Source organism: Uloborus diversus, chromosome 2 (assembly GCF_026930045.1).
Source record: "Uloborus diversus isolate 005 chromosome 2, Udiv.v.3.1, whole genome shotgun sequence".
NCBI lineage: Eukaryota > Metazoa > Arthropoda > Arachnida > Araneae > Uloboridae > Uloborus > Uloborus diversus.
In genome coordinates this window covers 152,060,023-152,087,933 of record NC_072732.1, presented here as the reverse complement: position 1 = coordinate 152,087,933, position 27,911 = coordinate 152,060,023, and the positions used below count along the sequence as shown (strand labels likewise).

Here is a 27,911-nt window from a genome sequence, read left to right as displayed (position 1 = left end):
TACTAGAATCAGCCATCTTTATTTAGATTTTTAGCGAGAAATTTTTATTGTGATACAACTTTCAACTATAAATCTTCAAATCTACATTATTTTGTAGAAACTTTTCCAATTTAAAGTCTTTACCAGTGATGCTTGTAATGAATATGGTAACCTGAAGATGAAAAAAATAAATAAATTTAGGGTTTTAACACAAGTTATTTAATACACAAATACAACAAATTAAAATTTCAGACAAAAAAATGAAACTTGGTAAAACATAATGGTATTAAACATTTAAAAGTAAATCACGGCAAACTTACACTATTACTGGCAGTCAGTAATGGAGTGACATTGTTACACATTAAAATATTAATTCCTTGCAAAATAAACTTCTATTACAATAACTGTTACATTGAGAAAAACATATTGAGTTTCAGTGATTTATAATAAAGTTCAAACAAAATGTTTAATGGCAAGAAATTAATAAAAACCTTTATGCAACAAAGTAACATGAAAAAAACAATGTTGAAAATGCAAATTAGCAATTGATAGCAAACACATGCTTTGGGGTGTCAAGTAGGGCTCGACCGATGGCATTTTTTGGCCGATGGGCCGATGCCGATTGTTGGCCGATTGTTCAAAGATGGTCGATGGCCGATGGTTTTCCTCCAAATGGACGATGGCCGATGCTTGGCCGATGGCAAAAAAAAAAAATAACACAAATAAATTGATAAGATTTCAGGGATTTAAAGGATCATTGATTCATTTCACTTTACTTTCTTTCTACGAATAAGGATTTGTACTCCACCCCCCCCCCTCCAAAAAAATAGATTTCGACCTAGATTTTTATTTTACGATCATCCAATTTAAATTTCACAAGTTTTTTCGGCGCATATGTACATGCATATGTGCCTAACATATAGATGACCGAAATATCCATTTTGAACGCCCTATTAGTTAATTATCGCATATTCTCTTGTGATGTATTCATGCGCGTAAACTTACTTCACTCAAAAACGTTATGAAATAGTAAGTTGAAAACTCATACGTACGTAGTATGATCGAAAAGTTCGAGGACAAGTTGTATAAAAATTTACCGTGAATAGTTCACATTACCGAAGTACATCTATCTACAAAATAGTCACCTTGAATGACTATGCACTTCTGCCATCGTTCGTATAGCTTTTAGAACTCCTGGAAGACATTTACCTCAACCTCCTGTAAGGCCTCTTGCGCTGCTGCTTTAACTTCATCATGGGGAAGAAGGCGACTTTCATGTTGAGGATGCACGATTCGATTGGTCAATATTCTGGTATGACAAACAAATAACATAACGTTTCATCGGAATTAGATCCATGTGACTTTTACCTGTTTCCGGCAAAAAAACATTTGCATGGACGTAGCTTTCTTTTGTCCGGAGAAGATAAAGTTGCATCACAGAAGGTAGGAAAAAAATTACTTCCAAGAGTGTTTCCAAAAGTTATATGAACACTGGCAGAAGTATATAGTCCCTCAAGATGACCTTTTGAAGGTGGATGAGCTTCGGTAAAATGAATTATTCTGGGTAAGGTTTTATACAGCTTGTCCCCCGAATTTTTGGATCGTACAATCTGTATAGGATGTAGTTATGCTTCTCTTTTTTTGACTGCTGTATGTTGGAAGACAAAGAACAACAGCCAAAGAAGAAAAAAAGGAAGAAAAACAAAGAGACTGTTAACAAATTATTATTTTTTTTTTTTTTTTTTTTGAAATCGATCATATAACTAAGATTTCAGTAATATTGTAATAATGTACGGATTTAGGTAAACTAAACATAGTTAAAAAAAACATTAAATTATGTTGTTTGATCATTCAAAAAAAATTAAGAATAAAACTATGAAACCGTCAACAAATTACAAAATTAAAGTGGAAAGACTCCACATAGACATTTTTAGTCATCAAATAAAACAAAAAATGTAACAGATAAATTACAATATTAAATCATAATCGAAATATTTTTATACTTATTTAAAAGTTATGAATAGAAAAGTTTGCATTTTCCATAAAATGTATAACAGTGACATAAATTTTGCGGAAAAAAGAAATAGCCATGAAAAGAGCGAGGTTCTTAAAACGCAGCTACAGTAAAAAAACTAAATATTTACACCAAGTTAATAACTGAATACATATACTACTTGATCTGATGTTTGCACGCGTAATATTGAACAAATTTAATTGTTTAATCTTTTATGAAGCATTACAAACAAGTTCAAATTAAATTTTTCAATTTAACAATAATTTTCTGAAATTTAAAAAATTGCATAATAGAAAATCCTTGAAACTTTTCTATAATATATCATTAAACATATGATGAAAACGAAAATAACTTCTTCATTGATTTTATATAAATACATGAAAATAGTTACTTACAACAGAAAAAAAAATCTATCGCTATTAATGATACAAAAAAGATGACGCATTACAAAATATAGGTGAAACAAGTATAAGAAATATGCAAAATGACATTTCTTGACCAAAATAAATAATTTCTAAATATTTAAGAAATGCTTGAAACGACGAAGGTGAGTTAGGGGGGTCACCCTCTGATTTTGGAAAAACTCACAACGTTAAACTTCGGCCCCAACTTCGGCTTATTTTTTTAGTACAGAACCGCTACCACCAACGCCTCAGAAGAGTTTCTGAATCTTCTTCAGCACTTCTAAAGAAAAAATACAAAAGTCCCTTTGTTTTCCGAATTATGTCACCATACAAAACGTCTTAAATCAATTTCTTACATTAATGCCCGAAATTCTTCCTAAACTATACATAGATAAAGCTTGAAAAAAAAATCTCTAATTTTATGAATGGTGTTGGTTTTAAACAACTCAGAAGTACATCTAGAGTTTAATTTCAGAAATTGAAAGAGTGGGATAAGGGGCACGCAAGTGTTCTCGGAAATGCAAAAAATAGTCGTAAAAAATAAAGTTCAAAATAATCATAAACATTGAGCAGAAAAACCCTTTTAAAACAACAACTAACCGACTTTGTTTTGACGTGCAGTGGCGGATTTAAAATATAGCAAATGTTGCAATTGCGCGAGAGGCTCCATAACCATAGGGGCACTGTAGAAGTTACAATAATGCTTATGATAAATGTTTTACAATTTCTGTGATAGAGAAAAAAGCCCCAAAATGTATTTCGACGGGCCTCGAACTTGTAGCTCCGCCGAAGCGATACAGAAAAGACTGCATTACTGTGGTTCATATTAAAAAAAACGAAAAATTAAAAATTACCGTCGGTTCAGCAGAAATCTAACAAAATGAAACAAAACCGATTTTTTCATCTCATATTCGTTTCCATGGTCTCCAGTTCTGCAATACATCATCAAATGATTGTCAGTCTTAGACGCTATATTAGTGTTGCATTGAAATAAGTAATGAGTAGCCACAAAAAATCAGTTAATAGGCTTTTTAGAACACCCAATCGAAAACAAAAAGGGAAGTGCACAACTGGAACGTGCGCATATCCCACATGAGAAAATTTAGCCTTCTACAGCTTACCATTTTTGAGTTATGACTTATGAGAGATACATACGTACATCCAGCCGCAAAAAACAACGCAATAATTAACTTGTTTGGTACCTGAATGCAGTATAAAAAAACTCTTTCAAGGGTGACTAAAAAAGGGTGATTAAAATAGTAATTCATACTGAAATTTAAGTAAACAATTTTTTTTTTGAAAAACAATAACTCCCTTTACTTTGTATTAAAAAGTAAAACAACAAAGGTCCTTTTTTTTCAAAAACATCGGCCAATTCCATCGGCTTTTCGATGTTTTTAAGGCCGATGGGCCGATGTTTCCTGCAAATTAGCATCGGCCGCCGATGCCTAAATTGTTGAACCATCGGCGCCGATGCATCGGTCGAGTCCTAGTGTCAAGGAACCCTTTTGAAAAAAATGTAGAAAAGTCATTTGACAAAATATGAAAGCTATTGTCGGATCATAATGATAACAAAACCTAAGAAAAAGGTTCAAGCTCCAAAAATTTCTGTCATTTTATAATCGAGACTAAAGCAAATCTTAAAGAAAAAACAACATTAACATAGTACAAAATCAGAAAAGGATTTGCAAGGATGTTTGGAAATTGCAGGGAATCTCCCCCCCCCCCTCCAATGCTAAATGGGGAACTTATAGATTTGACTGATGGCAACAAGTAATGGTCTGATATCTCTTATCTGTTTCTGTCAGGGTTTGAAAATATCATAATATTTTCGAAAATATCTGATATTTTGATATACATCCGATATTTTCAATCAGCACAAACTAAAGAATAGTAAATGCATCATCAAATCACTCTTTTATTTTCCTATTATTATTACAATATGTAGGTTTAAAATTAAGGTCTTTTTTAATATTTATATCCAATATTTTATTTTACATTTTTATTGATTTTAATGGAGTTAATTGTGAACTGTTTCACTAATTTTCCTTTATTTTTACAGTTAAAGTTATATAATTCATAAATAAAAAATATGCATATAAGTTGGTGCACAGTCATAAGACATTTTCTTTTCTTCTGAACAACATTTAATAATTAACTAAGCACTTTGAATCTGTATTAAAATTGTTAAATTACTATTAATTTTACGAATATAAAACAAAAAAGGAATATTACATTACTTTGTTACATTAATGATGTATTAATACATCATAAACATATAGTACCTAACTTTTTTGTTATTTTTAATAATAAATGAACAAAATTATTGCAACTAATATTACTTTTATGTTGAAAATACCGTAGTTGAAAAAATAAATATCAAAAACATCATATTTTCATAATAAATATCAGATATATATCGTGATATATATCATGATATATATCGGCAAACCTTGGTTCGGTGAATCATATTGGGTTTAAAATATTTTGAAGTTCATTGCGACAACCCATGAAGGAGCAATTATAAGACTTCTGTATTTCATGGGCGCCCATATGCAAAATTCTAAGGGGGGGGGGGGGCTCAGAAATTTTCCGAATGGTTCAGCAGAACATTTTCCCCATAGAAACTGATTTCAGTACAAATTAGAGATAGTAAAATTTGACATTTTAAATAACTTTATTGATGGATCGAAAAGAAATTTTTTTACACTTTTACAAAGAAAAAAAGCACTAAAAGCAATGAAGTTCTCATCTCAAAGGGGGAGCTTGAGCCGAGCCCCCTTGCCCCCCTATATGGGTGCCCTTGCTGTATTTCCATTTTTACCAACTCTACTAATGTGTAACACAATAAAAAAATGAGAGAAATCAAATTGATGCATTTTGACCTAAAACTTTTTAAAAAATGTGATGAATAGCGAAATGTTAAGTGCAGGAAGAAATAAAACTAACCGCATTAAAAAAAAATAAGGACCAAAAAAGCTTTAAATGTGGGAAAACTTTAAAGGCATGAGAGAGAGATCTTTAACCAAGGTTTCACTATATTTCTTAAAATATTAGGTTAAATGGAGGCATAAGTACCTGGACCTGGTCAGGAAGTAGAACGGCCAATCAACAAAATAGCAAAGAGGATGCCTTCCTCCAGAGTTGGGCAAATTTTAATTGCATTGACAATTAAAGATTAATGATTGATTAATTGGTAAACGTAACCATAACAATTGATCAATTGTAATCGTGAAAAATTACAATTAACAATTAATTGTTAGTTGTAGTTTACTTTTCGGGCCTCAGAGCCCCGAAGCGAGCGCTCACGCTTTTCATTTCAGATTGTGAATGTAAAGGAAGAGGCTGTGAAATGCATCGCTATTTAAGCTACAAAGATGAAATGAAAAGATTGCAGACCTTGTTGGTTGAGATTTCAACTGATGAGAACTCCCTTAATGAAGATGATGAAGAAGTTGACACAGAACAGTAAAGCGATCATCAGTAACGCTTAGAAGAAGATTTAGATTCATGTATCATAAAACTTTCTTAAACCTTATTTTTTAAAACATATTTTAGAGGCTGTTTATCTATTTATAATTCAACATTTTTTTTTTTTCTATTTTGCAAACTTAATTTACTGAAATAACCACAACCGCCCCCCCCGCGAGCGTTCGTGTGACGAAAAATACAGCGAGTTCTCCCGGGTTAAACAGATTATTTTCTGCAGTACAGCAGTAAGGAGGTACAGACCTTGTTTGTCAGTAAGAAAACAGAAAAAAAATGTGTACATAGACATATATAGTAATATCAAAACCATACACTAACAGTACATTTAATTCATCAAAGGACAGCAACCCAAAGGATAAGCATATTTAAGATGCTTGATGCTACACAAAATTTAAAATGAGACAGCAATTTTTAAAGTCTTTTAAAAAGCAGAAATCAGCTAAACAACAGAAGATTCCCACCTATGATGACTATGCACGTTATTTTATATCTTATTCAAGACCTGATTTTTCACGAATGAATGGAATGCATTTCAAATTTTCAATGAGTAAGGACATCTTTCAGCATTCTTACTTTGTGAAATTTTGTTAAAATTTATGATTACTTAAATAATTTGAGCCATTAGCATATAATTTAATTCTGTCAATTTGTCACAAAACATAATGTTAGAATATTCAGTATAGTCGAGAAATATAATATACATACGTAGATGCTCATAATTGATGACATAGAAAAGCGCCATAGTTCCACAAACAAACTGAATTATAGGTGTCAAGCCGGATCGTTTGGGTAAAACATATTTGAACTGCCATCTCCAGAAAGCTAAAAAGAAAAAAAAACTTCATTCAAAATTGTTTACAGCAACTAGTAGTTTGCACAGAAATCCTATCTAACATAAAAAGTAAAACTAATTTGACATAATCAAGAAGGTAAAACATTTATGAAGCAAGTGCCAAATGATGAGGATAATGAATGTGTCACACTCAATTCAACATTAACTGTCGGAACATCCTTCTATGGTGAAAAGAACGTTTATTCTCGATTTCGGAACTGCAGTTCATTTAATGTTATATACATTTTACAACCCCCTTAGGATGATACTATCATTGTGAGGGGTCGGCAACAATTCCAGTTGTTGTGCAGAGTGATTCATGATAAAAAGATTATTTGTGAATGATCTCTCACGATTCGTCACCTAACCAAGAATTACTGAAATTCGGCTCATTAGATCGATGATAATTTTCAATTTTAAAGATATTCAGCTGGGATTTTATTATGAGTTGCAGGATCTATCTGGGCTTTGGATTATGAAGGTTATAACATGCTATCTTTTTTGCATGCACAGTGAAAAAACAATTGCTTTAAACATTCATGTTTCATTAAATTTTCAATGTTTTAATTTCAAATTTTATTATTTTTTCTTGCATGCTGTCTGTCAAATATTCTGAAAGTTCAAACTTTTGACGGAAAACTGCGTGTTATGATCTGAGAACTAACAAATAAAATTTGCATTTTTCAAAAAAGTGCTGCCTTGGGCGTAAGAGTTACTTTAACAAAAATATTTTAAAAAATTTTATATTTTGTTAACTATGTCTGAAATTTATAGTTTATTCCCAGCCATTTACAATGAAGGATGATCAAAAAAACTTTTTTTTTGTTTTCTCAATTTGTTGCTAGTTCTCTAAATGAATAGTACATACAATTTTTATTCGAAAACTGGCTGCGTCGCCCGGCTATGCACGGTCTACCTCGAAAATAAAAGTTATGTCAAGTGACGAGTGTTCAACAATCAGGCTTCAACAAGAAAAAACAGTAAAATTTTGAGGGAAATTGCAGAAAAATAACCAAAAAGGAAACATTTTAAATTCTCAGATTTCAGGAAAAGCCTCAAAACAAAAGTCAAAATTTTATTTGTTCATTTTCCAGGAAAAAATGACAACAGATATTTTTTCTCAACGATTTTCTTCACCCTACAAATTTTAACAAAAGCAGTTACGGAAAGTTGAGATGAAGCATTGAATAATAATTTGAATGGAGGAAAGCCTTCAAAAATAGGGATTTTGACAAAATTTAAGTGCCATAATTAATAGCTTTTAATTGATACCTCCGCTAATTATTATTGGAGGATTATGTTAAATAGCCAAACATACAGACAGGAAAATTAGGAATCTATCGATATCTGGCTCGATGGTCAGTTCATTCACCTTCCGGAGAAGTAACTTGGACATACATATAGATACATATACTCAGTTTTTAATTATATAAGATGACAGTAGGAGTAAACCTTTTATGTGAAAAAAAAAATACAGAGCAATTGGTCTCTTATTTCTCAAGAAATCCCTGAAAATGAAAATTTTTAAAAGTTCTTTTGGTGATGTAGTGTATTTATTCTATTAAAATAAAATTTATACTTTATAGTAATATTTAAAATTTTTATTAAATTTTGGAACATCAGTGTAAATTTTGCAAAATAGCAATTTTTAAGGATTTTGATTTAAAAAAAAAACTATAGAAAAACACAAGAGAATGAATGCAAGCTTTTACATTGTAGATATACACAAGTGGCTGAAATTCAATCATAGTGCTGTATTTTTTCCGTCTATGAGCCAAGGATTTTCTAGAGATTTGTTTTAAGCTAAATTTGGGGGGGGGGGGGGGGGGGGTTCGGACATAGAGACAACTTTGTATTGAAGAAACTGAATTATTTTGGGATCAAATGAAAACTTTGAGATAAAGGAATATTCCAGTTATAAATCTTCGAGTTATCAAGACTCGACTATAGTTGGAAACCACCTAAAATATTTGAATTTAGGCTACTGTTATACATATTTATATTTCAAAATACAGAGGCCAAAAATTAGGTTAAAAAGTGTTAAGGTTAAGAAAGTCAATGCCATTATAAATATTAAATATCAAAATAATTCAGAAACATTTTGCAAATTTACTGTTTTTTAACAATTTTAACACTTAAAACATGCTTTTATTTCAAATTTTATATGAACTTTGTAATAACTTAAATCAAACCATCTGATTCAAAAAAACTTACCACGACTGCAAGCACCAGCTACAGCCGCAGGAGATTTATTTCGTCTAGCTAGCCATGAACCCAATTCTCCTACTTTTACTTCACCAAAAGGGATGTCTTCTAAACAAAATAGACAAGAGACTTTAGTTGCAAAATGAATTTTTAAATAATTTCAATTATGAATGCAAAAATTTAATTTCAAGATAAAACAATAGCATATACCTGTGCCTTGGTTTGAATCATTATTTAGTAATCAAAATTTCTATATAGAACAATGCTGTGTTCCTTTAAAGAATGAGATTATGAAAATCAAAAATAGCTTTTTTAAGCACCCATTTTTATTTACCATATGTCCCCCAAAAGACAACCCCCTACTTTTAAGATGAAATTTGGAGGGGAGAGGGAATCAAAAACCTACGTATAGGTCACACCCCCTACTTTTCGGAAAGGATCAGGAACGTTTCGCCGCTAGTTTTGAATATAAACGTTATGAAAAGGAGGAAAGTTAAATGTAATAAAAGTTCTTAAGTAAAAAAAACGTCAAATTTTTATTTTTTTGTACAAAAAGTTTATTTTGCGATTGCCAATTGCATTTTTTGTGAAGGATTCAATTTGGCTAATATGATTTTTGTTACTTATATTTTGAATTAATATCAATAACATCTGCGCTGTTGCCATATAAGATTCTTTTTCGAAAAAAAGAGTACCTATTAATTTGCGACCATTGGCAAATTGGTGAATGCGAGAATTTCTGAACTTTTCACATAGTCTGCCGTTTACTACAATTTTTTAGTCTTGATTTTGTTGACAATAACACCAGCCTCTAATAGTTCATTGACCTGACGAGCCATTTCAGTTTGTAAATGGTGTGGAACACGATATGGCTTTTGTCTGATGGGAACGTCGTCAGTGAGTCTAATTCTATGTTTGATTAAATCACAACAACCAAGCTCTGAAACATTCTTCGCAAATATAACGGTGTATTTCCCCAAAAGGTTATTAATCTCTTGCTGTTGGGATAAGGAAAGATGAGATAGATCAATACTGCCTCCCCAAGCTCTAAGCTATCATCATTTTCAAGTATATGATTAATAACCGACTCATTTATATCAGGTACTACCTTCACCAATTTTAAATTTTTATTTAAGACCACCATTTCGTCTGAGACATTTATTACTTGCACTAAACATGTGTTGTCAGGGGTTATGACTGACAGGGAATTAGCGACCAAGATATTTTTATCAACAAAATTATCATTTGGCTCTATAAATATTTCTTTTTTGTTATTGTCACTATACGGACTTGAGACTCTAACCGAAAACACTTTTTCTGAATTAGGTGGTATTTCAACCTTATTAAACAATATGCCAAAAATATCAGTATCATACTGATGAGAATTAGAATTTACTAGGTTATGTAACCGAGGGCTTCTATTTTCATCCGACCAGGAAATTTCTGTATACCCATCTGTCACCAACCCTCTTTCAAAATCCAGTACGAAATGGAATTTTGTAAGAAAATCAACGCCTAGCAACACACTGAACGAACGGGACAGTTTATTTTCTAAGACATACACTTCTGTTTCAAAAGATTTCTTTTGTAAGTACATCTTTAAACTGGCCTTCCCACAAACTTTAATATTCACACCCCCAATTGCAGTCAAATTATTTGTACCATTTCTCTGAATTTCTAATTTTAAAGCAGAACATGTTTCCATATCGATCAGACTTCTGCTTGCCCCACTATCCAATAAAATTCTGGTAAAAACTTATTTCGTCAAAAAGACCAAAGACATATGGGGTTTCTTCCAAATCTGGCTGTCTTCTACCACCTTGCCCCTTTACATGTTTAAATTTGGTTTATTTCTTTCTAGATCCCTATCCATTTCCTGATCCCTCCTGAAGTTTTGCTGTTGATTACAATAAGGAGCAATGTGCCCCTCGTGGTTACATCGGTAACAAACTATGGGCCTCTGTTGACCTTCACGTTTACGATAGAATCTACGGTTATCCCCTCCATGTTGCGGGCGAAAACTCTGCTGTTGTCCAGCATTTTGGTTACCCACAAAAAATTCTTGAAACTGCTTCTGCAGTGCTTTCAACTTGCTTACCAAGATTTTCAACAATCTGAGCATACTTGGATGTGTGCTCGACAAGTGCATGTGTAAGCCCAACCTCTGCTCCTTGAACCACATCAATGTAAGAGTTTTGCAACCTTAGGGATTTCTCGATTAGCAAGAACTGTTCTTTGGCCTGCGTGAAATCTTTTGGATTATGCACTATTAATTCTGCCTTTATCTCATGCCTCACCCTGTTAATTACTTGATTTAGAAGCAGTTTGCTTTTAAAGCTGGGTGTGACTACATCCTCCCCGTCCTCTTTCTTGAAGCATTTTAAAGCCAAACTCTCTACCCGAGTTATAAAATCCTGTACCGATTCAGTAGGCGCCTGGCATGCAGATGTAAACTCGTTTAGGATATCCGCACCAGACTTATCTACACTAAAATGAGCAATTAGTTTGCTCTTTAACTCCTCATAATTGACTAAACTTAGCCACAATTCATTTGAATTTAGTACCAGCCTCACAATTATGTCAGCTTTCAATCTTACTATATTTACTAGATGTACTTCATTCCATTTGGCTAAATTTTTGAAAATATCAAGCTTAGAGAAAAAATCTGATACATTCTGTTTGGTAAGATCAGGTAACAAGGCTATCAGCCCAGGATTTTGCAGTACCTGGTCATTCCCAGGAGTCTCAATTACAGCATTATTAACTTCGGTGTTATTTAAAGACATGATTCAAGAAAATTATTAAAATCAGTATGCATTAAAAAGAAATATATCAAAATATGGTCACCTACCACCAATTATACAAAACATTTGATGAACTCACTCACCATATCCTGGTCACACGGCACCATTTTGTTCTGTTTCTTCTTCTAAGCACTTATAATTGCAAATAATACTTGCGTTGTGTTATTGTAATATAAAACAGGCTCAGGAAGGTGAGGGAATTCATCAAAACATTTATTACATTACATATATCTGATGTACAAGAAGGGAGAACTCAACTATACACTAATTTTTTTTACAAATGGGAGCAACAACTTAAGATACTGAGGGAGTTTATTTTCTGAGTTAGTTCATTTCTTATTATGAAAAATTTGCAATTTCATAACTTTTAGGTGGGTTGGGTTTGAATCAAAAACAGTGATGACAGTTTAACACACAAGAAGGTACCTTCTTCTATCGCCAGGCATCCATAGCCATTTCGGGCATCCAGCACTCCACACTGTTATCAAATTGCATCAGTGTAGACATTCTTCAAAGGGCATCAGCATCTAGTTGAAGTCACCTCTTATGCACTTTCTGAGTTAGCCACATGCATATTTTTCCTTTTTGGGTAGGAAACCTTGCTTCTTAGCTTTCTTTGAGGATCTCCAAAAAAACACCCCACATGGCAATCCTTTTTTTTTCCCACTGCCTCTAACCACCTTGTTGTTCTGCTTTTTCTCCCACTGTTGCCACTCCCAAAAAGAACCCCTTTCCAAAAATCTCCCCCCAGACCAACCAGTGCAGAGTTGAGTTGAAGAGAGTGGATGGGGAAAGATATGTTAGAATTGCTACAGTCAATCCCACAAATAGTATAGCAAAAATAATTTAGTAACAATTTCCTACAGCTCAAAAATAATTAAGGTTCTAAAAGAGGTCAGATAACACTCATGTATTCAAATTTTCACCTGAATTAGTTTCATATCTAACTGTAACTGTCCATTCACTGTTTACATATAGTTGCATCCCTACGACATACCAACAATTTCATAGATCATTTAAAATTCTAGCATGATGTGTAAGTATTTACTTCTTTATCATCTGATTAAAAGGACAACCAAAATTGGGAAAATGCTCATGTTTTCAAGAGTTTTTTTGCTCAAGTATTGTTAAGGAAATTCTGCCCTTATAAGTTGACCCCTTAACTTTCAACCTCACATTTTGTACTAAATTTCTCAACTTATAAGCGAGTTCATATGATACTATTTTGATTTAAAATAACCTGCATTTGTGAGAAGAAAACATCACCATTCACCAATATTTTCTTCCTTAAATCCGCATTTTTTTTTATAATGTGATAACATGCTTATATATAAGAAATGTGGATTAATACTTCCCTTGTACTCCCCTCTAACCTCCAACCCACGTGAAACACAGGACTTTTCCCAAACAAGTTCAAGGATTTCAAATTTGGGTCTGTTGAAGGACTTCTTATTAATTTTTGATCACCCCTCCAACTTACTGACAAAGAAAACAATGAATTAAATATAAAATGATTAACAGTAAAAATTGCTTAATAAAAAATTATATACAGATTTAGAAAACAGGTAAAAAGAGAGTAACATACCGCTCATTTGGACAATTTATGATTTATACACTTGAGAAAAAATAAAATTGGAGCCCACTTAGCTTAGGATTTTCCAACTTATCTAATTATTTGTAAGAACTCTACTTTAGAACAATTAAAATTATTAACTTTATTTGTGCTTTCCAGTCTCCGACATTTTAGTACTTGATTGTAAAGTACAGCATTGTTCTAACTCTGTAAGAAACGGCAATTTTAAGTATTAAAAAAAGAATAAACAATAGATGTCTCATGACAAAAACTGTTTTCAGTTACAAGTGCAGAAGGAAACAAAAAGGAATAGAGAAGGTGTAATATTTTTGTTTCATACTAAACAGATTGACGATGTGCAATGGAAGTAAAGATCAGGGTAGGCATTTCAGCATTTTGTTTGAGGGGGTCGAGTTCCTTGAACACGAATTTCCTCAGTACGGTATAAAATTAAAATACATATCGGTTAGCAAGAAGTGATAATAAAATGTTTTTAATGTCAAGAATAATTAGGTTTGTTAAGAACAATTAAAATTTTTGAGACCGAAGCTTTAAATTTATTTTGTAATAAGTTATCTCAGAAAACATCTTGGTAATAGTTTTTATTTTTTAGTGAAGATTTAATCTACTATATTTGGAGTCAGGAAGAACAGAAAATTTTGTAACTATATTTAATCAATATCCAATGTTTTGCTTTATTTCTAGTACAGCTGAAGATGAAGGTCTTGCTTGTCCCATTGCACTTCGAAGGTAATGATAAGGCGCTGACGTTCAGTGCTCCCATGACTTTCTGGTTGTTTGCTGAGTTTTTTGCACTGATGAAGCTCCATTGTAACCTTGAAATAGCTATATGCTGTATTTTCGTTAATTTGTGCTTTATTTACGTTGGTTTTTCAATTAAATCACAACAGTCATCTTTCAAATGACTGACCTGAGTGAAAGTCAAAATACAATGGAAGCAAAAAATTAAAAAACACATTTCCTTCAGAACCTTTCTTTAAAATAAAAGAAAGATTTTTAAATTGGGCTAGTATTTATTTTGCGTCATTCCTATAGTTGCAATTCACAAAACAATTTCTCTTCCCTAATGCTGTAAATTTTACTTACAAGTGTAATATTTTCTTTTTCTATAACCAACCTACATAATATTGACCAGAGGCGTAGCTAGACCCGACTTTTTTTTTCTTCTTTCATTTTTAATATATATATATATATATATATATATATATATATATATATATATATATATATATATATAATGGATTGGATTTGTTTACGCGGATTTCAAGGTAAGACAATTTTGTTATTGGCAGGTATAGTCCAGGATCTGACAGCACTTCTGTAGGAAAGTTCGAGTAGGGAGAGTTTCTTTTCAAAAATGTTTAGTAGGTGTCCTAGAAAGTACTTTGGACTCGGGTGGACATCCGCCACCTGGTCACTTCTCCTGCTATGACGTCATCAAAGATGGCGGCCGCTCGCTCTCATAAATGCTTAGTACTTCGATGGAAAATTGAATACGGAGAATTTTGCTTCAAAAATGTTTATTAGGTGTCCTAAAAAGCATTTAGAGCTTATGTGGATATCTGCCATTTCGTACATTTTTTAGCTATGACATCATCAAAGATGGCGGGCCCGCGCTTTCGTCCCCATATAAGCCCAAATTTATGTTAATACTTAACCAACAAAAATGAAAATTTGGCCAGTAAGTTACTATTAGTGTTTTTAAGGCGAATAGCAATGTATTTTTACTGCTGCTATTAATAACTATTTTTTTTTTATTTTTTTGTTGCACTTAATAAAATAATATTTAAAAGGGGTTGTTACAAGTTGGTTGCAAACCAAGGGCGCCCATAAACAAAATAGTAGGGGGGGGAGGACTCAGATATTTTCCCCATGGGTTAGGAGGGTATTTTCTCCATGGAAACCGATTTTAGGACAGATTAGAGTCATTAAAATATTTCATTTTTAATAACTTATTCATTAATGGCTGGAGAATAAATGTTTTTACATTTTTGCACAGCAAAAAGTGCCAAAAGCAAGGAAGTTCTAATTTTAAAGGGCGGGCAAATCCCCCTTGCCCCCTATATGGGCGCCCTTGTTGCAAACCCGTACTATTACACTTACAGAAAGAGCAACAGGTTACTTCATTTGCTCTACAAGTATAGGAAGATTTGGCACATTTCAAGCAATTACATGCTCCAATAAAATCGGTTGGAAATCTCTGTGAGTTCTTTTCTGGCATCAAATCATCATCTACCACTGCAAAACCAAATTCACAAGGATCTAAGTCAACAGCAACATCGTCAATACAATGTCGTTGTAGGTATGTGTAAAAATATGATTTTAATAAGTGGCTCTTAGCACTTCTGCTAGTAGGCGGCAAGTTATCAGTGTCAATATTTTTCGCATGATGATACAGCCATAACCTAAGTTCATCTAAAGATTTACAGAATGACCCTTTCCGCAGTACTTGCACTAAGTATTTTTCTGCAGATTTAAGGCTTTGCTCTATATAAATCCAGTCAGATGATACGCCAACTCTCCAAATACTCTACCGAAGCACAATGAAGAGCAGATTTTTTGGTACGAAATTTACTTGTATAATCTGATCCAGATAGTGCGTGGATGGCAGGAAACAACGAACATAAGTTTTCACCTTTTTTCAGTGAATATCATTAACAGATAAGAATCGTGTAAAATCACCAACTCCAGTACGCACCTAAAGTTCCTGAACACCAAATCGTTGAAGAGTAAGATAGTGAAACAAAGTTAACACCATTATATCAGTGTTGGCGCTAGCAATAATGATTTTAGTGAACACACACAGGGATGCATGTTTTGAAGGAATCGACATTCTGAATTCAGCTTCCTCTACTGTCAGACAATTTAATTCTTTGTTATTTATCTGTTTTCCACTTTGCACAGATGTACAGTTAAATATTACATCATCCTCTTCATCACCACAAAAGGCTCTAAAAGTGTGGTTGGTATTATGTGGTGTTTGAGTCAAAGAAGCTGTCACTGTATCGGCAATGAACTTTTGCAACATCAGTTTGTTTCTTAAAGATCCCCAAAAGCTGCTGAGTCGGACAGGCAATGGAATATATCTTCTGAGATTTTGACCACATCTATAACGATGCTGCTACCTTGTCTTTGCACCCTTTCAGATTTTTTAGGAGAAAATTTGCGATAACTGTCAAAAATGTAATGTACTCTTCCACAGTTCTTGGTGATGCTCCCGATGTATGACGAAAAAGCTGAAATAGCTCCACCCTTTCATACAGAGTTCATGACGTCAACTATAAAACAGGTTTTATCGTCAGACTTGAACCAGGTATCATCACTGGAGCTACCATGTTTCCAGCTCTTTTAACAATGCACTTTTTTGTTATTTTACCATTAGACCTTGGTTATTGAACAATGAACAGTTTTCAGATAGCTCATTACGAAAGAACTCTTGCATGTCATACGAACGAGCCTGAACTATTTGTATCATTCGGTGAGATGACTTGTTCGATTTCTTTTTAGTAACTTTCCTTGTAGCACCTAAACTTTGCGCTTTGGTGCAATGAAATGGTGGCAACATGACTTTATGGAAGGTGCTTGATATTCTTACTGTTTTGTCCTCGTATCGTGTTTTCTGCAATGTACAATACATCTCTTCTTAGTAACTACGTCATTTCGCAATGGCCCTTATTTTTTCACTACCATTTTCTGTACTTTTCACACTATTGTTGCTTTTATTACATATAATGCAAGTCTTTCCAACTGGTTTAAGGTCTCCTATGCTGTCTTTTGACACTCTCGACAATTTAATAATATCCATATCTCAATTTTATTTCGATAAATCTCGAACAAAAGAATCATTTAGATTAACAGCGTTTCATCATCTCAAAAACTACTCTCAGTCTCATTCATAACACATCATATAATCCAATGGCTGCCAACTTACTACTTCGAAGAATAACAACGCGCTCGAATTTTATCTCTGCGTCGCCTATAGTGGCACGCTTAAGTGGAGCGACTAATGAACATTCTGATTGATTAGTCACACCAGGTGAAAATGGCAAAAAAAACATTTTTTTACGTAAATAATTTCTGAGTATAATTTTATACGGTTATTCAAAGATTGACAGTTGAAAAAATTTTTTTAAAGAATGAATTTTAAAAAGGAAAATAAATAAAAAACAATAAAATAAATTTTTTTTTAAAACTACGTTTTCGGGAAAACTTTAACACTGTAACTGAAAAGTAAACTAGTTAATATAAATTAGTATAAAAATGTGCAAGAATTACGCAAAAAAGTCAAGTATTAAAATAAATATGAGCATTTATGTGATCGAGATACCGCCATCTTTGATGACGTCATAGCAGGAGAAGTGACCAGGTGGCGGATGTCCACCCGAGTCCAAAATACTTTCTAGGACACCTACTAAGCATTTTTGGAAAAAAATTCTCCCTACTCAAACTTTCCTACAGAAGTGCTGTCAGATCCAGGACTAGTACTGTCCCGTGGAAGGCTAATTATCGGAACTTGTTTTCCTAATTAGTCGAGGCGAAACCCCCTGCTTTTAGTTTTAGGTTTGAGCTCTAGTTTATTGTTTTTAGCTTAGCAAGTGGTGCGTTTGCCCATTGTTACTCTATATTACATGTACTGGAGCTTAAACATTCTCTTCTAGTTTATAGTTAAAATTTTGGTCTTTTGACCATATTTAATGAATCCTCCACGGCTGATGAGCTCTGGATTCACTCTTTTTCTATTCCTACTTAATAGCTGTTTGCATTTTTCCTTTTTATCATCATTTGTTATTTATAATTTGTTTAATATTTGTAATTCTGTTTGCTTAATTTTATATTTACTTGGCTTTTTAGTTTTGCTGCCTTGCGCATCTATGGGCTCTTGGTGTGGTCTTATCAATATTTTTCACTTTTATTATTATTATTATATATATATATATATATGTGTGTGTGTGTGTGTGTGTATAGGTCAATTTTTTTAGTATTAAAAAAATAAGAGGGAGGTGAATCTTACATACTTTGGAATGGGGTGCCCCAACTCTGATACTTGTGTCAAACAAAACAAAAGCAAAGAATTTTTTATTTTTTTAATGCTGCGGAAGATTCAACTATTTTTTTCTTTTTCCTCCATTTAATTTAAAGTGAAATTTTCTAGCAAAGTCTTGTCAAAACCAGTCTATCCAAATCAGGGGCAAATCAAATATCTGATGAGCGTGCTCCGTTCATTTCAGTGAGTGCTTAATTTAGAGGCTAACACACATCTACAAAAGCTGGCATCCCTGAAAGCTAATAGATACTTCCATTTTCGCCTGTGGGCAGTTCTCAAAAGGTGGGAACAAAAAAGTTAACTTTGAGCAATTTCAAAAATTTTCAAATTTGACATCAATTTTGCTTTTATTCTATAGTATGCATACCTAGAACACAATATATGAACATGAAAAGACAGCAGGTATTTGTAAAAATTGTTAATTAGCAAATTAAATCAGCAGTCTGTAGGTAACAGATTTTGGACATTGTTGTCCTGTAGGTAACGGATTTTGGACATCATCATAATGTAAGTTTCACCATTTTTGACAATTGTTAATCTGATTTTTAACATTTCCAATGAAAATTTTATTTACTACTTTTTGAATTTTACAATTTAATAATAAAGAGGATATTAATGAAGTACTTGAATGGCTATACATACTGCTCTTTACATATAATAAAGTTTTGGAATGATTTTGAAGAAGTTGATGAAAGGTAAAAAAATGCTTCAAATTAAAAATAATACAAATATAAAAAGTGACATCATCAGTTTTAATAATAAATATTTTTTCTAATGTCACAAGAATTAAAACGATGTCTAAAAAAAATTATTGAAAAAAGAAATTCGTATTTCTATTTAGAGATTGTTAAATTATGTTTCCAAAAGAAAGAAGAGAAAAAAAATTCTAAAATAATAAAAGCGGAGAAAAAAATGCTAGCGCAGGTGATAACGTCGCCAAAACTTGTGCAGCTGACGACAAACTACATTTGTCAAACTGGAATTCCCCTCTGGTAACCTTTAGCTTATCGTATACTGTGTTGTCGCCAACAGAGGTTTGCTTGGCGATTTTAGCGCAAAATGGCTTTTGTTGCGGTCATAACCAGCCATGTTTCCACTGTAATTTATGTACTGTTCAATGTGTAACGTATTAATTATGCAAAATACCGATGGATTAAAGAAGATCCTTATAATAACCTTTTTTATTGAGGTTAGAAGACAGTGGATCATCTAAAAATTATGAATAAACGGACAGGATTATCGGCGTCAAGATCGTAACAATATTTGGACATCTCGCATGTATGTTTAAGAAAAATTACTTTTCTTCTAAGATACTGCATAAAAGCTTATGAAAATACTTTTAAACAATTAAAAATCGATTCTGAGGATCGATAAATACCTTTAAAACAAAAACATCATATACTTAGTTCTCAAAAAATAGCATTGTAAAGATCGTAACTTTTGGACATGCATCAAATTTCAAACTTACTTTTTTCTAAAATCGTTTACTAAATAAATAATCTGTCTTTACTTTTGTTATTTGTGTAAAATATTAACAAAAAATTATTCAGTGTAAGATTCATGCCTTTATTTATTTATTTTTTTTTTTTTTGAAACGTATGGAAATAATTTTAAAAAAAAATTTTTAATGGTACATTTGCTCAATTAATGTTTTGGTATGTCCAAAATTGTGTCTTTTAGCAAAGAAAATATTTTTTTAAGGGCATTTGAAGAGCATTTTTTCAAAAATTTATTGCAATTCTTGTCTCTATTCAGTATTATAATTTAACTCAAAAATTTTTGAGTTAATTAAAATGAAAGTTATTTGGCGTTGAAGCTTCAAAGTTGAGGTCTGTGTTCCCAACTTTTGAGAACTGCCCCTGTAAACTGGATGTTTGACTTTCAATCTCATCGGTGGTCAGACTATAAAGATTATTTTTACTAACTAGGTTTGCACTAAAAGTATGTAATAAAGTAAAAAAAGACTTCTTGAATTATAACCCGCAAAAAATGAAATTGTTTTTCATATCGTTATATTTATATGTTGTTTTTTATGTATTTACATTTATGCTAATTCTAAAGCAGTTAATAAAATTTGAATAAAAAAAGTTAGGGAAGAAATATAGGCGTTAGAAAGTTATTCGCTCAAATGCATATCATCTGTTCTCCTCTCAAGTCTTTATTTTTAATTTTATTAGCTGGTTTAGAATTTACATTAATATCTATTTGAGAGAGCAACAGCAATTTTCGGGTATTATAAACAAAAGCCTTTCTTATTTTCTACTTTTTAATCCGAACCAAGCTAATAGAAATAATCAAAATTCATCTCGTTTTTAAACATTTCATTCATGTAATGCTATGCAGTTTTTCTTTTTAATTAAAATAAAATTGCCTTCAGAAGGCGTCCGAGATGGGACTAATGCTGCTTTTTGCAGACTGTACTTCGTTTTCTTCAGACGCCGTTAACTTTCTCTTTTTAAAGCAATCCTTTTCGTCATTTTAGTTTTTTTCTTTGGGTTGAAAAAAGCTTGTTATCGGTCTTGCTCGCATCATTATGCAACAACTTTCACTTAGAATATACTATTTTAAACAGACTGTACGTTTCCAAAAGAATACGCAGTAAAAACTGGCTGAAAAATCAATGTGATTGCAATGGATACTCTGGTTAGCAAAGGTCGTTTTGACTATGACCTATGACACGCACGAGACCAAACCAACAAAAACCTCTATCGTCTCGAATTCCGGTTATGCTATCATTTTCGGATTCGAAGGCCAATGATCTTTAAAGCAGCAAACAAAAACATTTTCTTCAACTCAGAAACAGAGGAATTGTCTTCAAGAGCTGAGGAGGCAGTGGAAAAAAGGGAGAAATGTGTTCCACGAATAAGTTTTCCAGGAAGATCAACCAAATGACAGTCGTTTCGCGCACTTTCTTGGGTACTAAGAGTAAAGGAGTGAAATTCACAGGTTTGACATGTTAAGATGAACATTTCAAGTTCATGGTTAAAAGTCATTCAAGTAAAAAGCCATTTCGCTCTGTTATCTGGAGTAGTACAGTTCTTTGGTTGCTCTCTTTCTTAAAATTGTGATTCCTTAGAAAACAGAAATGATAGGAGTGAAAAGAAAGTATAAGTTTTTTTCAAGTGTTGAAAAAAGGAAAATTGCAGAATACTGGCCAAGTTAGATTTTTTGCAATTGCTAACCTCAAAAGGATAAATAATGAATCCAAAAAAAAAATCAGAGACCAAAAAGCAATAAAAGACTTTTTCTTGAAAAAGATGTGCTTAAAGTTTCTTTTACTGTCAAAATGATTCCTTGAACTCGCAATAAAGCACTTAACAATGTAATAATAGAATAAATACCAAACAAAACTAATAAAGAGGAATTTTAATCAAGAGCCCATATTGTCTTTAGTATCGATTTCAAATTTTCACCATCATATTTCAAATTTCTATAAAAAGTTTCTTAAAGCCCCCGCATTTCAAAACCTCTTTATCTCTATTTTTTCTTTAATGTGAAAATCGAAATATACAGATTCGACTGTATGCAATATTCCCACTGCGCAGCTCATAAAATTAAACATATTGAACAATTTGTGAAATCTATGACAAAGAAAGGCTGGATGGATTTAACAAATTGGAAGAGTGGACAGGGAGTGGATTTAACAAATCGATCTCATTTCTAAAGCGAAGTGTCAAATTTCACTCAATTACCAAAAAACTGTCGCAGAAGAGGGGGGTGTCTTTATGCTTGAGGGTCACACATGGAGCAGATTTTCAATGGCATTGGGGAGGGGGGGGGAGAAGCAAAGTGAATTTTTGACCTTTGTTGCTCAGAAAAAAATTGTTTTGATTTTTTTTCTTTTTCTTCTTTCTCTTCCCTCTTTTTCTCTTTTTTTTTTTTTTTTTTTTTTTTTTTTTTTTGAGACTAACATTTCGGGGGGGGGGGGGACCCCTGATATTGACCTTAAGACCAATCTTTATATATAAAAATGAATGTTTGTCTGTATGTCATCCATGAACTCAAAAACTACCCAACAGATTTGGTTGAAATTTTCACCGTTTTATTTTTGGTACTGGGAATGTTTATAGACCAGTTCGAAAAAAGTCCGATTGATAGTTCCTTTTTTATTCCAATTTAAGTCACAATCCATTGGATAAATACGAATAAAATTATCGGCTGCAGAAATTAATTCGCGTGAAAGATCTCATTGATAAGAAGTTAGCTGTTGTCATTTTTCTTAAGTTTGAACAAATAAATTCTTTCTTTATTGTTTTATGGCTTTTCATGCAACAGGGAGATTTAAAGCTTTTTCTATTTGATATTTTTAGCGATTGATTGATCTTGCAAACTGCGTGAGTACAAAATTTGAGTATAGTCACGGCTTCACTTGATATCTGGACCAATTATTATGAAAATTGCTATATATATGTATTTTTCCACGGAAGAAGTGCATAATATGCTCATTGAAGCCACTCGCCACCAGGTAGCACTGCAGAGTAGCAACTTCGGCCCCGTTCAACCGATTGTCATGAAAATCAGTATAATTAGAGACATACCGAGCACTCGGTAACTACTCGGTACTCGGCCTACTCGGCCAATTTGCCGAGTACTCGGTACTCGGCCAAATTCTCATCAGATACTCGGCCAATACCGAGTAGTTGTAAAAAATTGAATATTGTCCAAGGCAGATACTAAAATTTATAGAAAAAAGAGCAAGCATTATATTCTGCAAACATTTACAATTAAAATTTATAAGTCAAATTTTAAATTTTGAGAATAATGAAGTTTGTAATGCTTCAATGGAATAAATCTTTATTTTAATGTCCCCAAAGTTGGTAAAAATTATTTATGTAAAATTATGCAAAAAAAAAAGTATAAAAAATATGGAATTTTTATGTTAAAAATGGATTTTTGTTACAAACAAAAATTAATTATAAAAAATTATGAAAATACCTTTGCTTAAAAAATAAAAGGAAATAAAACAACGTTAAAAGCACAGTGCAGGAACACTGCAGACATGTGTTTTGGCATTGCAAGGAATTCCTTTTTCAATGCACATGGGAGCTCGTGGATTTAAAGGCATCTGACAAAAGTCAGATTTTTTTTGTCGAATGTCTTAACACTCTTTAGCTCACATGTTATGCACTGAAAAAGACGTTCCTTGTAATGAGGGGGGGGGCAGAAACACATGTCTGCAGTGTTCCTGCACATTTGTTGTATTAAAATTATTTATGTTTTGCGGACTAAAATTATAATTGATTGGTATAAATTTGTTTTAATTCCAACTTGATTAATGATACCTTTTAGTTATTTATTTTTAATTTTAAAAATAATTTTTTTGTAAAATTTTTGACACAAACAAAATTGTTTATATAATGTGTAAATTGAATTTTAGCAGGAATTTAGTTTTAAACACTATTATATGGACAAGGAGGTCTATACTACTATTCCAATAAGTTCAAAATTCATCACATGTGTGTCGGTGGTTCTTCATAAAACATAATTGGTACTCAGTAACTCGGTACTCGGCCGAGTAGTAAAAGGCCGAGTACTCGGCACTCGGCTACTCGGCGAAAGTGCTACTCGGGACGTCTTTAAGTATAATGATGTATTTTTTTGTTGGCGTAGCAACGCGTGTCGGGTACAGCTAGTCATAAATATATCTTTTCAAATCCTGTCTCAATTTTCAGAGAAACTGAATTGATCATTTTATTCAAAATACTGATTTAACATTTTGACTACAACTTCATATGGGTTTTGTTACCTCTTCTAAGTTAGCATACTGTAAAAACTGTTATAGAAAGTTCTAACACAAAGTTCCACACTTGATTCAAGTATGCATTAGTGCAAAAATTACTAAGAGTTTCAAATGTCAGTCCAAGAATTAAGATTAGCGGACTGAAATTTTTATGATAAAGTGCAGCATTGTTCAAAAAATGCTCCGCAGTATAAATAAAGTAAACAAAAATTCCAACAAAGTCATACATATTTAAATGACATCAGATTTACTATTATTGAAAAGGTCACTTTCCAGTAATTCTTCCCGGGGGCTTTTACAGATTTAACTCTTGAATACCATCTTGTGTCACTCAGAGATTGTCAAGTAAACAGCCTCAACCTCAAGATTATATTTGTTGATACTAAAGTTTTTTTGATGTGGGATGTTTTTCAAAAATAGCATATCTTTACAAAAATTTTCTATGAAAGCATATAATACACTGAGTTGCTAAAATGTGTTTCTAGTACAAAGACTCAATGAACACTTACCAGCTAAACATTAAGTTATAATATGAGCATAAAAATTTATGAAAAATAACATCGAGTTCACGCGTAAAATTGCAGTCTCAACACTGTACAAGCATCTCATACAACATTCACCATCATAAAATAGATCACACAATTTTGAAACATTTAGCCCATATGAAGAGATTACTTCTTTGGTTAAGGCAAACAATTATTTTCATTTTTTTTTTCCTGAAAATGCAAGCAAATGATTTTCTAAGTTATTTAAATTGAATTTACATGTTTTTATTATTTTTTGTCTAAAATTTGGGGGTGCAACTGCTCCTCCCCCCATTTGCCACCCCTGGTAAAGATAAAAGCAAGCAATGACAAAATAAGGAACTGATGTGATATACTCCACCCTTGGCGACTTTTTCCTGATGGCGCCAAGAAAGCGTCGCCAAGAAAACGATGTATGACGACATATGTCATACATCGTTCTTAGCGATGCTTTTTTAGCGCCAACAGGAAAAAATCAGATAAAAAAAATATGATCAAAGCACTTCAGAACACAATATATATATAAAAACAACATAAAACCACAACAAAAAACATCACGAATATACGCTTCAAAAATACCAGAAACTAGAAAGTGTTCGGACACAAAGAACAATTACTAGAAAGTATTTAAAATGCTTAAATTGACAAATTACTATAACAGCTCACCAGTGAAATATGTACCAATAGAAATAAAAGCTATTTTCCATCATGCATCTCATCAAACAAAAACTTTTCTCATACTCTGCTAAAAAAGAGCAAAGCGATTCAAATTGCGATGTTTAAAGCGGAAAACATCCCCAAAATCAATAACTATTTCAGCCAAAAAAGCACTTAGTTACTCAAATTTCGATGTATGAAAAGTAGAAATGTCTCAACAAAACATCCTAAACATAAATAGTACAAAAATACCATACATTTATTTGCTATCCAGACATATTTTCAAAATACCTATTATATATTACAAAAAATAACACCTTTATATTTTTATAAAATGCTGGAGTCAACTTATTTTCAGAAATTCAGTACCTAAAGTTAGCACGTTAATAGAATGTCTAAATAATTCGTGGCATCGATAAGAATGAACTTTTAGAACAAAATAACCGTACTATTTTTGTAAAATTAATTTACAAACAGTAAAAATAAAGTTAAAAACTACAAGAACCCCTCAAGGATTTGTAAAAACAAAGAATTTCGGAAGTGAGAGATTTTTTCTTAATTCTAAAATGAAGAACTTACCTTTTTATGGTATAAATCTTCACACTCAGTCTAAAACAATACATCATATGACAATGGCACGTTACAGATACACACCACGTTGGAGTTAATGCTCAAGTTTGAAGAAACTGGCATTTTCTAATGTTTTTACTTCAAAACATAACTACTGAATTTAAACTAACACAAAATAAGCTTTCCTGTAAGGTATATTGCACGAAACAACACGTATCTAAACAACCCAAGTAAACAAGTTTGAACAGATCTAACTAGCTTGCCTTCGGGTTACCAAACACAGGTCAATTTCGCCAGGGATGCCATGCTTAAAAAATTATCACCTCATTGGCGAGAAAAATATTTCAATTTTGTACAAAAAATCGGATGTCGCCAAATGGGGGGGTTTATCACATCTGTACTCAAAATAATTCCTGAAATACTACATGTGGGATTAAGTAAATAGCAAGATGTGAAACATGTGAGTCGCAAAAATTTATGTGAAGAAAAATGTTTCAGAAACGTGAGAACCATGATTTTTACATTTTTAATGCAAAATGGAAAAAGGAGCTGAATTTGACATATTTTGGCATTCTCCCCTCCCTCCCATATGTGGTTTTTTGCCACACTTTTCTAAATTTCTGGCATTTGAAAATGAAATTTATTTTTTCAAGTTTTTTTTTTTTTTTAAATCTTTCATTTTTTTCAGGAGTTAGGGGGGTTTACCAAAGCAGGGGCCCTAAGTTATACCTTGGTTAGCTTATACGTAAATCTGGCCTTGACCACACTTGGATATTTGGAACACATTCTCTATATTTTTACCCACAAAATTTTCAAAGTGACATAATATCACCTACTTTGATACTTTTTTGATTTTCCAAGTGTGATTTACAAAAATAAAAGCAAATTTAGCTAATATTTTCCAAATATGGTAACCATTTTCGAAATGCTGATCAATTAATATTGTGGTTAATAATAAGGTAGGTGACTAACTTTCAGAAAACAGGACATTTCTGCATCCTGACACAAGGTGACAGGACTACAGGACGTATAGTTACCTTAGTCGTTCCATCTAAGTAATGAGGGCCAGTTTCTGGGGTGGAAGACTTGTCTCACCCTTCAAACCACTTCACCCTTCTTCGAGCAGCAGATTTAAGAGCGGGGACAATCTCATGTCAAAACTTCAAGGTTAATATTTAAAAATAATTAACGTTTTTCTACTCCAGTATGAATAAACAAAAATCCTTTAGGTTTAAAACTGCAACAATTCATGCCCCATGCAAGTTTTCAAACTAAGTGTTCTCAGCTACGTTTTGGGAGCTTTGCCATACAAAGGGAAAAGAATTTGTGATAAATGAAAGCTCTATTTATTAAGTTTTGATTAATTATGTTTTTTTGGAATGTTAATTTTTTTTTTACACTTATGATGGGAAGGTTCATTACGTTATATCTTCACATCCATTCTTTATGGAAATGAATTTTTGTTTTTCATAAATAGTGATACAGCTCCGGCTAGCAGAAATAAAAGATGTGTTTGCAGTTTTTTTATAACACAAAACAAACGCTTCAGCACAGGAAACTTCATTGGTACCCTGGTAGAAATTACAAAATTTATCTTTAAAGTAAAATAAGGAATATGGAGTAAGTTCTCCGAAAATTATTTTAAACAAATTTTGATATTTTGATGAAAAAATACTTTCGGGTGAGCAGAATGTGAGATAGTAAAGAACAACTTTCACAAAAGAAGAACTATTATACCGAGATATACGCTTTTCAAACACTGTAATTGGTGAGCATACACAATCATGATAATTTCAGTTTCAAGAAATCAGTTTCTTACTTTTGCCATAAAACCTGGAAGGGTCGTATGGACCGTGCACTTTTTCATTATATTCTGCAGGTAGACGACCAAAATTTTTTAAGAAACTCATAATTATTATAACAAATTAAACATCAAATGATATTGAATATGACCTCAGAGGACGGTGTTAGTCACACAGCTTTTTAATCGATTTTCTTTCATTAAGCATCACGGCGCAGTCGTCAGGAGAGAGAAATGAAAACTAAGCCTCTACT

The 27,911-nt window shown here is 32.4% G+C and overlaps 1 protein-coding gene across 1 annotated transcript; it reads right to left on the bottom strand.

The window, feature by feature from the left end:
- Positions 1–27,861, bottom strand: LOC129217426 (putative ATP synthase subunit f, mitochondrial). Its single transcript, XM_054851725.1, has 4 exons — positions 27,676–27,861; positions 8,933–9,031; positions 6,592–6,708; positions 1–151 (listed from the first exon to the last, which is right to left on the bottom strand). Exons 1-4 carry the CDS (start codon positions 27,764–27,766, stop codon positions 120–122), a joined length of 339 nt encoding a protein of 112 aa, XP_054707700.1. The 5' UTR covers positions 27,767–27,861; the 3' UTR covers positions 1–119.
- Positions 27,862–27,911: the final 50 nt, after the last annotated feature.